Below are 15,706 nucleotides of genomic sequence, written 5' to 3' on the forward strand. Positions count from 1 at the left end.
TTAGGCTTTATCACACTAATAGCACTTCTCTGTTGATGAACTTGAGTGCACTACACTCCAGTAAGCATTAAAAAAAAAAAAAGCCCAAATATCCTTCATAATATATTTCAGTGAGTCTAATGTAGTTGGAGACTGCCCATTTGTACAAGAAAGAACAGCATTACCTTTCGCATGGCCCCTCCCTAGAGTCACAAAGCCAGACGAGATGAAGTTGTGAAGGTCGTGTCCTCCACCACGGCCGCTCTCCTTCGAATAGTGTCCACCTGAAATGATCGAGTTGACCGTGAAGCCAAACAGCAAGTGCATGAGAACCGTATACACTTGCAGTTGATTCTCCTTTCAGGGTAAACAGAAGCTGAATGCCATAAACAGTAAAATTCCCTTGGCACCCAGAGTTATGACTTTCCATAATTCAGACATGAAGTCACCTTGCTTGTGCAGGTGGGGTGACTATCAGAATCCTGCATGCATCACGAGGTGGTATTTCTGCTCTTGACATTGTAATTACCAGTGCAATACCAAGTATAATACTGTATCTGATATCCTGATGATAACCTTGGATGCCATTTGGAAGCTTAAATCCGAAGGCAATTACATGACACAGTGGCTGGCGAAATAAGAACGGGAAACTTCCATGAAAATATTCAATTACGCCATGAGAGTGAGGACACAATAGATATTAGACTATTATTAATTCCCTAGTCTACTCAGAATTATAAAAATCATATTAGTGTTGTTCAGAGATAGACGGGATGTGTGAAATGGAGCAAGGCAGAACGGTCAAATGAAAAGTGGACGGGTTTTATAATGGGGTTGTTTAAAGAAGCTCCATTCAGTAGCTTCACTGTTCCAGCTATCAAGAACAGTTTTGATCACCAGTAACAGTTGGACAAACCCAGCAAAACAAATGCAGCGAAACTGCCTTGTGCTTGGTACAGGCGAGCACTGACACATCATACGAATCAAATAATTGAGTGTGTGACAGGGCGGTTCAAACTGAACAAAGCCACCGAATCAACCAGACACTGGGACTTCAGTGCATCACCGCGGTAGCTGACAGAAGCAGCTGAGTGATCCAGCTAAGCCTTCATTATGAAGATCCACTATGCAACTCTCTGACTAAATATAACCAACTGTTCTACTAATCTCCCTGGGGTATTGTGAAAACAAGTTCAGCCTTCAGTCATGTCACAGGAACTTTTAAATGACAACACCTTCGAGGTACTGTCAGTGCAAGTGTGTGTTTGATGCAACACTTTGCCTCAGGTGTGTCCTGGAGCAGAAGCGGACTGATAAAGCCGACGTTAATGTCCTCATATTCGGATGTGTGTGAGAGATTTCAGACCCTCTGGGGAAAACCTCACTTATTGCTAAGAGATCATGGCCTGTGCAATGTTTATTTTAATTGCTGCATAGATGCCACGATGTCAAGCGAGAGAGAGAGAGAAAGAGATAGAGAGAGAGCAAGAGAGAGAAAGAGGGTGAGAGAGACCGAGAGAGAGAGAGCGACAGAGAGAGGGCAAGCGAGAGAGAGAGGGCGAGAGAGACAGAGAGAGAGAGAGAGACAAATGCATATAATTATGAAAGTCCTTTGTGGTTGCCACATGTTGAATGAATTAAATCATTGTTTAACGTAAGTAATGTGAATTTCATGGATCTTTTATAGCATATAAGAAAAGAGACACATACATGGAGAGACAATAACACTGATGTTTTCACCTACGGCAATACAATGAATTGTTTTTAGTAGTTTTAAGAGGTTATATTAATGCTCCATTCTGCTTTGTCAGTTATTTTTTTAAAATCTATTAATTAGTGCATATAAATTAGTCAAATTAACCCTGTAGCAAGGACAAACTTTCAATCACAATTCTAAAAGATTATGAAAGACATACATCTAAAGTACTGCAATAATGCAAATAATCCATCCGTCCATCCATTTTCTGTACCGCTTATTCTACATAGGGTCGTGGGGGAACCTGGAGCCTATCCCAGCGGACTCGTGGCACAAGGCAGGGGACACCCTGGACGGGGTGCCATCCCATCACAGAATGCAAATAATCATATAAAGGAAAAAAAATCAGTATGCATTCTTAAAAATCAGGAGGACTGAGACTGCGTTGTAGTTTATGCCAATTTTGCATCAGGGCATGTCATTTCGCATGTTCTGTTTGAACTGACACTGGCCTCACCCTGTCAGTGCACAGGACTGCAATTTATATATAAGTTACCCACACTCCCCTGGAGTCTTTCAGTAAATCTAATGTCAGACAGAGTCTCTAGTGCAAGTGCTCTCAGTGAGTCTCGGTCATAGCTGACCTCCGGTGCCACGATGACAATACAAGGTCAACATGGATGACCAAGCTCAGCATAACACACAACGCATTCAGTCATTCGCACCACTGACTGGGGATCGGAGTACACAAACAGCTGTGACTGAGCGTCATGGATAGTGTGGGATGGTGTAATGTGAGTCCGTAGAGATTTCATAGTCTCCACCCAAGATTTACTTCAACCCGCTATATTATATGACTAAATACTAAAACAGGGATCACAGCATATTTCAACTCTATTATAGAAGCCTCTTAAAATGCTCGATAAAATACTTCTGAGAATGTAGAGGACACATAGTCAGCACTTGGTCATACAGTAAGCCAGCCATTAATACATTTATATTCTAATTATCATGATCAATTAGGTAGAATATCTGCTTATCAAAAAATATCACAATCTGACAAACAGCTAAAACAACAGAACAGATCAATAACCCTTCCCAAATATTCACATTCGGTGGATGTATGCAGTGTTGAACATATGACAGCATACAGTTTGAATCCATACCAAAATGATGGCTGGCTCATAATTGCACAATTGTTTATGCATGTGCCTGAATTTGGCATGGGAAAAATCAGTTGATGAGTGAGGGTTAACATGCCAGATTAATCTGTAGTGCATGAGTGAAGCACAAGCACAAGTTAGCTCATTTTCAGCTGTTCTGGCCTCAGTATGAATTATCCACTGTTTGAGTGACACACGTCTGGCACCTTGACAACAGTGAAGCCCATAAAATCCAGCGATGAGCTCTCTGATATACGCTTAACACAGCAGTCTAACACAATGTGGCTGTGACTGAGACAGACAAGCCTTGACTGAAATCGCATCCATTTAAATAAATACAAAGCTGCTTTGAATATACCTTGGTATCTCAGTTTGGCTTTTTAACACATTTCATTTTATTTATTGCTATATTCTCACGAGATCACTATGTCATCATACAAGAACATTTCCTTTATATAAAGATTTTCCCATTTCATTTGGAAGCAGAAAGTGAAATGAAAGCGAAATGCAAAAGTATTAGTAATCGAGAGTGTTGTCCAGAATCTCACCATGATTGGATTTGGATGTGTGAACAGGGGTGTAGTGGTTTTTGGAGCCTGTCCGCTGTGGAGTGTCGTCTTTGGATGAGCTGTTCATTGCCGCAAAGTTTTCACAGTCATATTGGGATATGGGAATGGGTCCTTGCTGCCTCAAAATATCTGCAAGGGCTCTGCAGGAAGCGATCACACAGATACAGTGTAAACATGATTGACTTGCAATTTCTCTGCTCGTGCAGTTTAACACTCCGGCACAGAAAATGACCTGCGACTACAACTGAATGTGATGTAGTTAAGCAAACTGGTGTGGCTGCATAGGTTTCATCACTTTATCATTTATTATAGTGTTGCAGCATACATGTATAGGTAATGTTTGCCGTTCAGAATAATTCCAGATTATGGATGTTGTGTTATTTACGTTTATTTTAATACAGAGAAACCCAATCTCTTCGCCATTTGCTCCCCTCTGCTCTATTAGCATAATGGAAATGTCAACACCACACTTTCCAATTACATTCTTATTCTGCATGATTATTTGTTTGCTCTGAAGATTTTAATATTTACACAAGAAGCCACATTGTACATCCACCACAACTATAAGAACCTCTTCACCTCTATTACCAACTTATCTTTTTTTTTTTTTTTTTTTTTAATGTGCACTGATTTTTGTTTTTTTTTTGTGTGTGTGTTTTTTTCCATGCAAGTGTGATCGTTTAAATCAGCCAGGGTTTTAATATGATACAGATTTGGAGATCTTCTGTTAAGATACATTTCAAAACAATATGGTGCAATATAATGTGATGGAGGACTGTGCAAAAAGCTGCATTTTAATTAAAAATATGTGTTAGAATGCTTCTAGGAGTCAGAGACTAACAGGCACAGAGGCGACACTTGTGAATCTTTAAACCGATAAACCTCAGCAATATTGATCAGTGCTGAGCAGCGAAATGAAAAGTTGAGAAATATTCAATAATAAATGTGGCATATCCATTTATCTACCACACTGGCTTTATTGAGTTCACTGGTGGACACAGTTTCATATTTTCATCACTAGTGCCTTGCCTTGCCTTGCCTCGAACCCTGCCGCTGTGTCACACAGCCGTGATTGCATGACAATGGGAAGATTATGATGCTGTGGAAAAATAACCAATCAGATTTTTGCCCTCATTTGCTTATTACTTAGACATGAAATTGTCCATGTCCTCTGAAGAATAATGTAACAATGAAATGAGAGCTAGAGATCATCTTGCCCATCATAAACGAACAGTGAGGCTTTATGATGTGCCCAGTCAGGAGGAGGCCGTTATAAAATCAGCTTTTATTGAACACTTCAAATGGAAAGTAAAATTGAAGTACAGTGAATGAGCTATAAAGCCTCTCTTTTGATGTTTGGCTAGAACTGATGACCACAGAGCATCATAATGACGAACATTCAGCTCTGCTTGGGAATCTGGTCACGACCAGCTCATACCACATCTAATATTGCATGCAGGCAGCGATGCGAAAAAGCGGCACATCTACAGAAGAGGAAGACTGCAGAGGTTATTATTTACTCAGAAACCTCCTATCTCCAAAACCAGAAGTTTTCAGGAGAAATAGTTGATCTGGTGAGTGCTTAGTGATGATAAAGCTTTGTGTTCAAAACCATATACACTGGCTTTCGAGACTTCCATCATTTATCATTACGTAGAAAATTGGCGATGGCCTAAAAATTCTGCCTTACAGTAAGTGACTATAAGTTTATGTAGAGCTTCGTATGGAATTTCATACTTCCGTGTTCCACTTTGAACTATTTTCAGTAGGCATCTTAATAGGCAGTTATATCAACTCTGGTGGCACGTGCAAATCACAAATATGAGAAAAGCATCTCTCTGTGTGTGTGATGCTGTTTTTTTTATTTTTACATATTCTGCATGTATGTAGGTACTGATTGATTTCATGTAAGTAAATAACTCTGGCCATGAAGTATCTGTTGTTACACTTGTCACAATGTTTAAACCCAAACACCAAACAGTATCACAGAATGCTTTGGCACTTGTAGTGCCTTAGTGTGGGAGTACGATTTTATTTACATAATATTTAGTGGTACGGGTCCAGAATAAATGTTGATGCTGCCTCAAATCATTTTAACACACTTAATAAGCAAATTCAACCTCCAACAATTATAGCTGTGAAAATGTGATGTGAAAATAGCACGCCACTTTAATTAGTGTAGGTCTATTCATTTTTTGTGCTTACTATTTTGTAAAGTAGTGTGCTGTTTTGGGGCGTGTCCTTAGTTCCTACTCTCACCTGTGAATGTTCATTTCCTGAGGCGGCCTCGTAGCCTTGTCGTAGGCGACCTTAGCCGAGACGCCGAGCGCGATGACGAAGGCTATGACGCCACACGTGATGTACACTGCTGTGTTGGTCTGGTCGGCGCTCGGGTCGTACGGCTCGCTGGTCGGGGCAGGTGACGGTGCAGCGGTTTTCACCCAGTCGGGCTTGTTGTAGTTCTTGCACGAGCGCTGGTCCAGCCGGTTGCCCCGGAACTGGCAGCAGAAGCGCAAGTAGCAGGAACCGCAGCAGTAGCGGTGATCCGTGTTGTTGCACTCGAATTCACGGTCGAACTGGCCGCTTACGTCGTAGTAGCCCAGGCACGTGTCGTGGTTCTGAACCGCAGAGGAAACGGGCACGGGTGCGGGCGCGGGGGAGAGCGCGGTGCCGTTCAGCTCCTTGGGCTTGGCGGTCCGCCGCGGTGCCACTTTCGTGCGCTTTGCTGTCGACGTGCACAGCACACTCAACGGGTCCAGATAAATCAAAAGGAGCAGGATGGCCCAAGGAGCAGGATGGCCCATGGCTCGTACTAGCCTCCTTTTTTTTTTTTTTTTTTTTTTTTTTTTGATTTCACCTTTTTCCCCCCCTGTCGATGATTTGTTTACTTGTGTCCTACACGATCCTAAAGTTCCAGATTCCTCCGTTTCTCTGCATCTCTGCTAAGAGTCTCCTAAGAACATTACAGGCTACGTGCACAGTGCCATTAGTGTAAGCGGAATCGCGTGCCGTTCATGGACAGAGAGGAGACGTGCCAGTCACAGAGATGAACACACATCGCCCGTCCAGTGTTTCCCGTCAGCGCCCTGAGCGCGAGCTCTGAGCCAGCGAGCTTTACCTCCTGCTTTTCATCTTGCTCTGGCAAGAAGCACACACGCACTTCACTGTTATTTGACCGTCAGTTAAACCAGACAAGGCATTAAATGTTGATGAGGGGGTTGGATCAAGCAGGAGAAGTACTTTTAAAGGAGTGCTTTAACTAATTGATGTAGTATGCGCACTGCTCTGCCGTTCCATTACGCACAAGCGTGCATGGCCAGGCTAGTGTTTTAACTATAAATACATTCCAGAACAACACATTTCACTACTAATAATAAGTATAAAATATGTAACATTTAAAAAACACACACACACTTTGTACACAGAATCACTTCTGGATTCTTGACTATTCATATGACAGAGGACAAACTGTTCTAAAGCGCACGTGCGTTAAGGGTCACTGGCTCCGTTCCAAACCGCAGTTAATCTTACTTAACTGTAGATGAGATTTCTAGTCCTGTTTGTGGTAGGTTCATGCCCGGTTAAACACTATGTTGTACAGCAGGATGCGGGTTGGGATGTAGCCAGTGAGTGTTTCGGCTTAAATAAAGAAATGAACTGAAAACATTGCTGTCCTAACATGAAGCGTGAGCGGGACTTACCTGCGCGTGGCGCGGTGCTTGCTGGGTGCGCGGCCGCTGGCGGAGCGCTGAGTGAGCGGGGTGTCAGCAGCCTCGCGCCCTTCTGCCTTGCATCATTAAGAGCGCTGCTGACGTCACGGCTCCGCGCGCTGTTGCTGCCGCTGCTCTCGCGCACACATGTCAGTCTGAGCGCAAGCCACGCCGCCAATCCTTTACAGTTTCTGCGCGTTGAGTTACTTTTCATTTGCGCCATGAAAATATTCACAGACGCGTGATAACATTAGTTAATCCATTGTTTAAACAAATGCAGCGTTAGTCTTTTCTTCCCTTCCTCACCCCCACTCACTCCTTCTGCCTCTCTGTCTTTCTCCCTGTCACCCCCCACCCCTCTCTCTCTCTCTCTCTCTCTCTCTCTCTCTCTCTCTCTCTTGCTCATCATTCTATCTCTCTTTCTCATCTTTCACATGCTCTTTTCCTGTCTCTTTCTCATCTTTCTGTCTTTCCTTCTGTCTGGCTCTCTGTCTTTCTCTCTCTCTCTCTCTCTCTCTCTCTCTCTCTCTCTCTCTCTCTCTCTCTTATCTTTCCATCTCTCATTCTTCTTGTCTCCGTCTTTTTCATCTTTCCCTATCTCCTTTCCTGTCTTGCTCTCTTTATCGCTCTCGTCATCGTTCCCGCTCTCTCTCCCTCGTGTCTTTCTTTTTTTCATTTTCCCTTCTCTGCCCCACCTTTCTTACTTATCTTCCTGTCTGTCATTTCCCCCATCTCTTTCCCACTCTCTCTTTGTCTCTCATTCTTATCTTTCCCACTCTCTATCTCATTTTTCATTCCCTTTCTCTCCCCATTCTTTTTTATCTTTCTCTCTGTAATTTTCTCTCCAATGTCTCTCTTACTTTCTCATCTTCCCGCGCTCATTTTCTACTGTTTTCTTTCTATCCATCTCAGCTCTTTGTTTCTTCTCGTTTTATCTCCACCCATTTCATTGATTTTCCGTGCCTGCAGACGTTTGGCAGGTAGAGATGCTGAGCTGTCGGAGGCAGTCAGTCTTACTGCGCTGATGGAAAGGCTTTGGCTGACAGGATGTCTGAGTTTGAAGCTCGTGAAGTTAGCACACCACACGCTCCAGCCATGCCTGCTCCATCTGCAGCTGATGCTCCGAGCCTATATAGTTCATCACAGTACACAAAGCTCCACAGGCTACAGATCACTCTTACTAACACACATATTGCACACACCATAAGACATGAAATGTTCGTTTTTTTATGGTTTAACTGCTACCTTTAATCTTAAGAGATGATGAGGCATGCTGCTGTATTAGCCTACAGAGACACAGGCACAGATGTTGCGAAAATGAAAAATTAATTAAAAGGGGAAGACCTACTGTACCTTGACATGAGAGATTTCCATCCTATTGGCAAAGGCTGATGAGTGTTATTTTTCAGTCTCACTTTTATGTGTCAAACACAGATTTATTTTATGAACACCTCTGTCCTTTACTTCATCAAATTCTATTCATTTTGCTCTACTTATTTATGTATATTGTCAGATAAACAGAGTACTGTACAGGTACCTACAGTACTTAAACGTACTCAGAAGGTATAAAAGTCAGTGACAAGAGTTTCTTCCCTGAAAGGTACACCGTGGTACCTCCCCCCAAGAGTGTGTTAGGAAAGTGTTGCTGCTAAATAACACTTCCACTGGTTCACTCTGAGCTATAACTGAAATCCATTTCTGCTTGTTATGCCTATGTTATAATTTAACATTAGTCTCTAACATAGGAGTGTTTTAATGCTTCGCTGAGGTTAAGGATTCACTGCGCAGGAAGCAATACGGCAGCTAGCAGTTAATGTTAAGGTTCAAAAGTATAAGTGTGCACGTAAAAAAGATGAAATGCCAAAATCAGGTGCTATTATATAATGAGCAAAGAGTAAATAATTTTAAATATTTGTGCATGTAGGCTTTGAGCATCTCTGAATGAACAGCCTACACAATTCTCTGATTATAAAGCCTGGAAGCAGTTGCTAAGCTACCATTTTTTTTATGACATCCATACTTACTGTAATGAAAAATTTAAATACTCCTTGTGAAGTTTTCCTTCGGACTTATACTCGGACAGAGGAGATACATAATTTCGAAGACTAATGCAGTCACAATAGAAATATGCATACAGGGGGGAAAAACAGCAGATTATACAGAGTGCATATATTTTATGAAATGCTGTAACTTCTACCACTCGCAGGAAGCCACCCACGTTTTCTCGGTGCATTTGTTTCATTTTCATTCACTAGGAGGAACACTGTGAGGAACCCCATTTTGTATTCGAAGCAGCCGTGCTTTTGTGAGAGAAAACGGAGGGGTGCGGTTTTGCAGTGTCCTTAAAGCAAGTCAAGAGTTGTGCCTTGTGCTGGAGAACAGAGGCGGTGTCCAGAGGAAGATTAAAGCCTGCAGTGTTCTGGTAAAGAGTCTGCATCCCACCTACAATTTGAGCCTTTATATCGCTGTACTGCTGTTATAAACTGAATGCCTTTCCCAGCACTCATTTCAATTTCAAATGAAGGATACTGCACTACTGCACATATAAAGCAGGCAACACCTTGAGAGTAATTCAAATGTTAATACCTCCTTCCCAAAAATCAGTTTACATTGTTTACAGACATCAAGAAATACTGAATTTGTGTCTGCGCTTTTATTTCCCTTGGTCACAGCATGAGTGCTTACCTGATTAGAGGCATCAGAGAACATCGGACAACATAAAGCAAACAGCACGATAACCTGTCTCTACAAACGTGCAGAAGAACACGTAGCAGTCTAGAAAACGGTTCGAAGCGTGTGGCCACATCACAAATGTTAATCCTCACCATCTAATCAGACCTCTAATGACTTTGCTCCTTTCTTTTAAACCCAAATATGAATTCCATTAGCAGTTAGCATTGTATTTTCCGTAATTACAGTGTTAAGGAGCTGATTGTGTATTTAATTGATGAACTCAACCGTACCACAAGTAAAAACGATGGCATTATCACTTCATTATTCTGATGAAGTGTTGTACCACATTATTATTATTTCAGTCTTCAGTTACAAGTCATTCTCATGGGGAGAATACATGCCTTTGTAAACCAGTTTAAACTGGCTTGTTCTTACACTCAATATATGCAGTTACGCAATATAAACTAGCAGGATACGACACTCAATATATGGAGTTACACAATAAACACTAGCAGTGTAGGACACTCGGTATGTGGAGTTACACAATAAACAATAACAGTGTAGGACACTCAATATGTGGAGTTACACAGTAAACACTAGCAGTTTACGACACTCAATATGTGGAGTTACACAATAAACACTATCAATGTAGGACACTCAATATGTGTAGTTACACAATAAACACTAGCAGTGTACGACACTCAATATGTGGAGTTACAATTCAATTTCAATTCAATTTTATTTGTATAGCACTTTTAACAATGGACATTGTCTCAAAGCAGCTTTACAGGAACATATAAACACAGCATACAGATTTTAAAGTGTGAATGTATCCCTAATGAGCAAGCCAGTGGCGACGGTGGTGAGAGGAAAAACTCCCTAAGATGACATGAGGAAGAAACCTTGAGAGGAACCAGACTCAAAAGGGAACCCATCATTGTCTGGGTAACAATGGATAGTGTGAAAGTAAAAGAAAGTTCATTATGGTTATATAAAGACTGTTTGTTGAACTAGTCCACTGTTCACTAAAGGAGACCGGAGTGCAAAATAGCATGTGGTAATTGCAGTCCTGAGGCCATAGTAGCAACCGTAGTCCCAGCAACCACAGCGAGAATGCCCATGTGGAATTGAGGTCCAAAACCATTTCCATGGTACTTCAAGTGGTACCATCCTAAGCAATCTCCAGAATGTAGTCTCCAGTTGATGAGAGCTCCAACTAATTTTTATGATGGATGAGGCTGGTCCGGAGAGCAGAAAGGGTCAGGATCACTGGCATCTCCATAAAATCATGTGTGGCTTGACAGAAGGAGAGAGGGAGAGGGAGGTAAAGAGACGGAGAGATTGTTAGGTATGCTTACTGTCCCGTGATGGGTAAGACTATGTACTTTGTGTACAAGAAAGTCTATTCATGATAAGCTTGTGTAAACAAATATGTTTTCAGCCTAGACTACACTATAGTCACACGATAAACAACAGCAGTGTACTACACTTAATATGTGGAGTTACACAATAAACACTAACCATAAACTCCATATGTCATTGAATTTCATCACACTCTCTTTTAATTTTACAGTAGCAGAAGTATTTATACCCTGAACAGGTACACAGTGATCTCAGATCGTCTGAGGGGTTTATGAAACCCAAGCTTTTGCTATTTTCAGCATGATCAAAAGCAACAAAGCTGTGAGATTTTCTGCATGTCTCTCAACCTTTACTTTTTTCTTTTTTTTTCATCAAACACAGCACTTGGCAGCAACACTGCTTTTAAACACACTGTCCCCTTGTGTATCAGCATGTGTGTGGGGTCTCTGTGAAGAAAGTGCTGGGTCAAGAATTCTGAATATATCTCATATGCTGGAAGGAATAAAGGAACAATGCACAAGCTTTGAAGTGAAGACACAGGTTTGTAGTGTTGCACACAAGGACAAAGACACCATGTGGACGTTTTTATTGTGTAAATCCACATGTATTAATACAAGAATAAACTCATGGGTAGGCTGACCGAGTGAGTACTGGCTAATTCAGAGTCCATTAGCGAACCAGGTTGTCCAGACTTAATTTGACCAATAATCAGGCTTGGGGAGTAACAGAATACATTTAGCGGCATGTTACGTAATCAGGATACAAAAAAAAACTGGTACCTGTAATCCGTTACAGTTATGCCAAAAAACAAAGTAATCAGATTACAGGTACATTTTGTTAAAAATGGGAATACCATCAGGATACTTTTTTCATTTACAGCAAAAGAAATTAATCTTTTGACATAAGACAATAGAGACAGCTAAAGGGAAAATTCTCCCTAATTCAAGTGGCTCGACATGATGTACTGCATCATGGGGAATGTCAAGGAGGAGCCTACCAATCAGGCTGGAACCGTCAACCACTGTGACTCTCGTCTAGCCTGCCGAGTCGACAGAGAACGTCGTTCAGCTGCCTTGCTCGTCTGAGGATGCCGCTCAGACTGCCTGTTCAGCGGAAGAACTTGCTCTGCCTTCCGGTGCGGCCAAGAGCTTCGCTTTTCTTCAGACCATGCAGAGCGTTGCTCTCCCTTCTAGCTTCATGGGGAATGTCGCTTTCTCCTCAGGCTCCGACTTGAGCGTCGTTCCTCCCGCTGGCTGTGCAGTACCCATCGCTCTGCATTCAAGCCATGCCGGGGATATCATGTCATCTCTCTGCGGTGCAGAAGAGACTGCCCCACACCTCAAACTCAGAGAGCACACCAGGTTCCTGTCCAATGGCAATGAGGTGACCTCCCAAGCAATGTTCAGTGCAACGAGAAGGCCTCTTAAACCTTGGTCCTGTCTGAGGGAGACGAGACGGCCTCTCAAGCCATGTTCCTGTCCGAGGGCAATGTGACGGCCTCTCAAGCCATGTTCCTGTCTGAGGGCAATGTGACGGCCTCTCAAGCCATGTTCCTGTCTGAGGGCAATGTGACTGCATCTCAAGCCATGTTCCTGTCTGAGGGCAATGTGACTGCATCTCAAGCCATGTTCCTGTCGAAGGGCGACGTGACTGCATCTCAAGCCATGTTCCTGTCAAAGGACGATGAGACGGCCTCTCAAGCCACGTTCCTGTCTGAGGGCGATGAGACGGCCTCTCAAGCCATATTCCTGTCTGAGGATGTCAATCTTCCTTCCTGTTCCGCTGAGGATGTCGCTATACCTTCCTGTTCCACCGAAGCAGACAATCCAGCTTCCCACGCCTGGGTGCTGCCTAGGGACCCTGGTGAACCTGCCCCAGCTTCATGCATGCTCCTCGGATCCTTGAGGAGCCTGCTGTCTATGCTATTGCTCTTCTCTTGACTTTATTTACATGTGTGACCTTGAAGCAATCCAAAAATAATCAGATTACATTACTTTCATATTGTGGTAGTTTGATTACCTTACTGATTAAATTTTTTCTTAAGTCATTTGTAACTGTAACAAAATACATTTTTAATGAACCCTCCCAACCCTATGTCCTATAATCAAGTGCATATTTATAAGAAATATGCACTTGTTTTTTTCAAGTGACATTATTATTATTAGGTTATCACTGGACTGTTGTTTATTCAATTTCACAACCAGTGCCTTGGATTAATGATGCGATCATATACTTTAATGTCTTTGATAACTTTGAATAGTTTTCAGCTGCATGTGCTCTATTCAGGGCTAAAATTCTCCTTATACTTGACATTTTAATATTTTGTGTAATGGGAAGTCTGTATTATATGTGTAGCACATTGTTATGTAGAATCATGTGGCCAGTAAAATGAGTAAAATGAACACTGGGTTGTTGATGAGTTTCTAACAGATATTACTGTTTAAAATACAAATTCGAATACCTATTGCTGAAGAAACTGGTTAAACACATCTTTTCTGAACCTATCCAGCGTTTCTTTGTTTAGTGCTAATATATGAGTGGTGAGCTTAGAAGGGATGAATATCTGCTGGTGTTAATCAAAATTCACATTCCACCAGTGCATGAGAGAGCCAGCATCCATTACGTACTTTCCTCTGTCTCAGCAAGGAGAAAGTGTAGCCTGCGTGAATTAACCGTGATTTTGACATGCACAGCCTGTTATGTTTCCTTTGGCACTTCACAGGTTTGTGAGCACAAGATGTATTGTGAGATGAAAGCTCATCTGTGCGTACCGAATGCACAAATGGAGTGATCCACACCAAATGCTGCTGTGCATACACAGCGAATCATGATGCATAATCTATACACATCCATAACAGGCTAAGGCTCGAACATGTATGCAAATGGGACAGCATGGACACATCAGTGATCTCCTTAAGATCTCAGTCGCAGGTGTTGTCAAGGCAACTTAGCCGCAGCTGTGTGCATTTAGCTCTGTGAACTTGTGGAATAAATTAGCATTCAGATTAAATGGTGGACTAAGAATTTCCTAAGACACTCTATCTTTGTAATATGTTCTAAGTATATTAAGTAAGGAAGGAATATAACCTGATGTTATAGGAAAATAATCAATAGGATAGTGAGATGAGTGACCATTATCCCACTTTTATAATAACAGCATGTCTTAAATTGAGTTTTATTATTTTTCATTTATTAAATCTGTTTACAGTTACACTATATGACATCACACCCATATATAGTTCTTCCCCAAACAACTGCCACAAAGTTGGAAGCACACAATTCTGTAGGATGTCATTGTATGCTGTATCATTACAATTTCCCCTTTTTCTGGAACTAAGGGGTCAAACCTGTTCCAGCATGGCAATGCCCCTGTGCACAAAGCGAGCTCCATGAAGACATGATTTGCCAAGGTTGGAGTGGAACAACTCAAGTGTCCTGCACAGAGCCCTGAGCTCAACCCCACTGAACACCTTTTGGATGAATTTGAACTCTGACTGAACCCCAGGCCTCCTCATCCAACATCAGTTCCTGATCTCATTAATGATCTTGTGGCTGAATCAGGAGCACAAATCCCCACAGCCATGCTCCAAAATCTAGTGGAAAGCCTTCCCAGAAGAGTGGAGGTTATTATAACAGCAAAGTGGAACTACATTTGGAATGGGATGTTCAACAAGCACATATAGGTGTGATGTTCAGGTGTTAGCGTACCTTTGGCCATAGAGTCGGGGTACTCAATCCTGGACTCGGACACATAACTCCAATTATGAACAAAGTCGGACTTGTAGTGCACTCGGGAAAATTTGTACTTTAACTTGACACGGAGTCGGACATTTTGGACTCCGCGTCATGTGAAACATGAAACGAAACATAAAAAAATAAATAACAACATAGAATTAAGATAACAAGAAATTAATGAATTTCTGTGTGCACACGTTTTAAGTGTTTTTTTAAAGTGTTTTTTTAAAGTGTTTTAACACTTAAAACGTGGGCACATCATGCGAGTACCAAACTGAGTTGTCTTTAGCAGCTTATTACACTTGGACGGTCAAATAAATACACACACATCATGTCAAAATCCAGGTCTGGCTGAGTATTCATGCAAACACAGTCAGTTATGTCTTAAGTGAATATAAACAGTTGAGGGAAAAATCAGAGGTGTGCTAATACAGTATATTGGATCTGTGCATTAGGTCTTAAGGTGGCAGCAGTCTAATAAACCTGCTGCTGTCTGTATCATTAATGTTAATCAATCAAAAAAAAGACAAAGAGAAAATCACTCACTCACTCATTTGACGTCAGCGAATTTAATAAGAATCACTGTATATGTCATATAGTGAAGTCTATTTTATTTTACATTTAATTGCTTTATTCAATTTCTGTAGTATTTCTTACTTGAATGCTACTGATAGACCTACCTGAGAAAACGTATCGTTATCGTGAAATAACACTGTAGTCATATTGCCCACCCCTAAACATTAGCATTTGGTGATTCCAGTCTTGAATTGCAAGTAAAGTGTGAAATGTACTTCTTAATGTAGTAAATATCATAAACTC

The 15,706-nt window shown here is 41.7% G+C and overlaps 1 protein-coding gene across 7 annotated transcripts in view; it reads right to left on the reverse strand.

Annotated features, from left to right (window-relative positions):
• Positions 1–8,037, reverse strand: part of LOC108273473 (protein shisa-6) — a 58,348-nt gene extending 50,311 nt beyond the window's left edge. For 3 of the 7 annotated variants that reach the window (XR_008397761.1, XM_053685215.1, XM_053685211.1), the window contains exons 1-4: positions 7,109–8,037; positions 5,667–6,545; positions 3,387–3,547; positions 165–263 (exon numbers count right to left, since the gene is read on the reverse strand). Coding sequence is in view for 6 of the 7 variants with exons in the window: in XM_053685215.1 (XP_053541190.1) it covers positions 165–263; positions 3,387–3,547; positions 5,667–6,211 (805 nt within the window). In the remaining variant the exon portion in view is untranslated. The remainder of the gene's footprint in view (positions 1–164; positions 264–3,386; positions 3,548–5,666; positions 6,546–7,108) is intronic. The other 4 variants (XM_053685216.1, XM_053685213.1, XM_053685212.1 and 1 more) reach the window with 3 other exon arrangements.
• Between the last annotated feature and the right edge of the window lie 7,669 nt (positions 8,038–15,706).

This window comes from Ictalurus punctatus, chromosome 13, assembly GCF_001660625.3.
Source record: "Ictalurus punctatus breed USDA103 chromosome 13, Coco_2.0, whole genome shotgun sequence".
NCBI classification, from domain to species: Eukaryota; Metazoa; Chordata; class Actinopteri; order Siluriformes; family Ictaluridae; genus Ictalurus; species Ictalurus punctatus.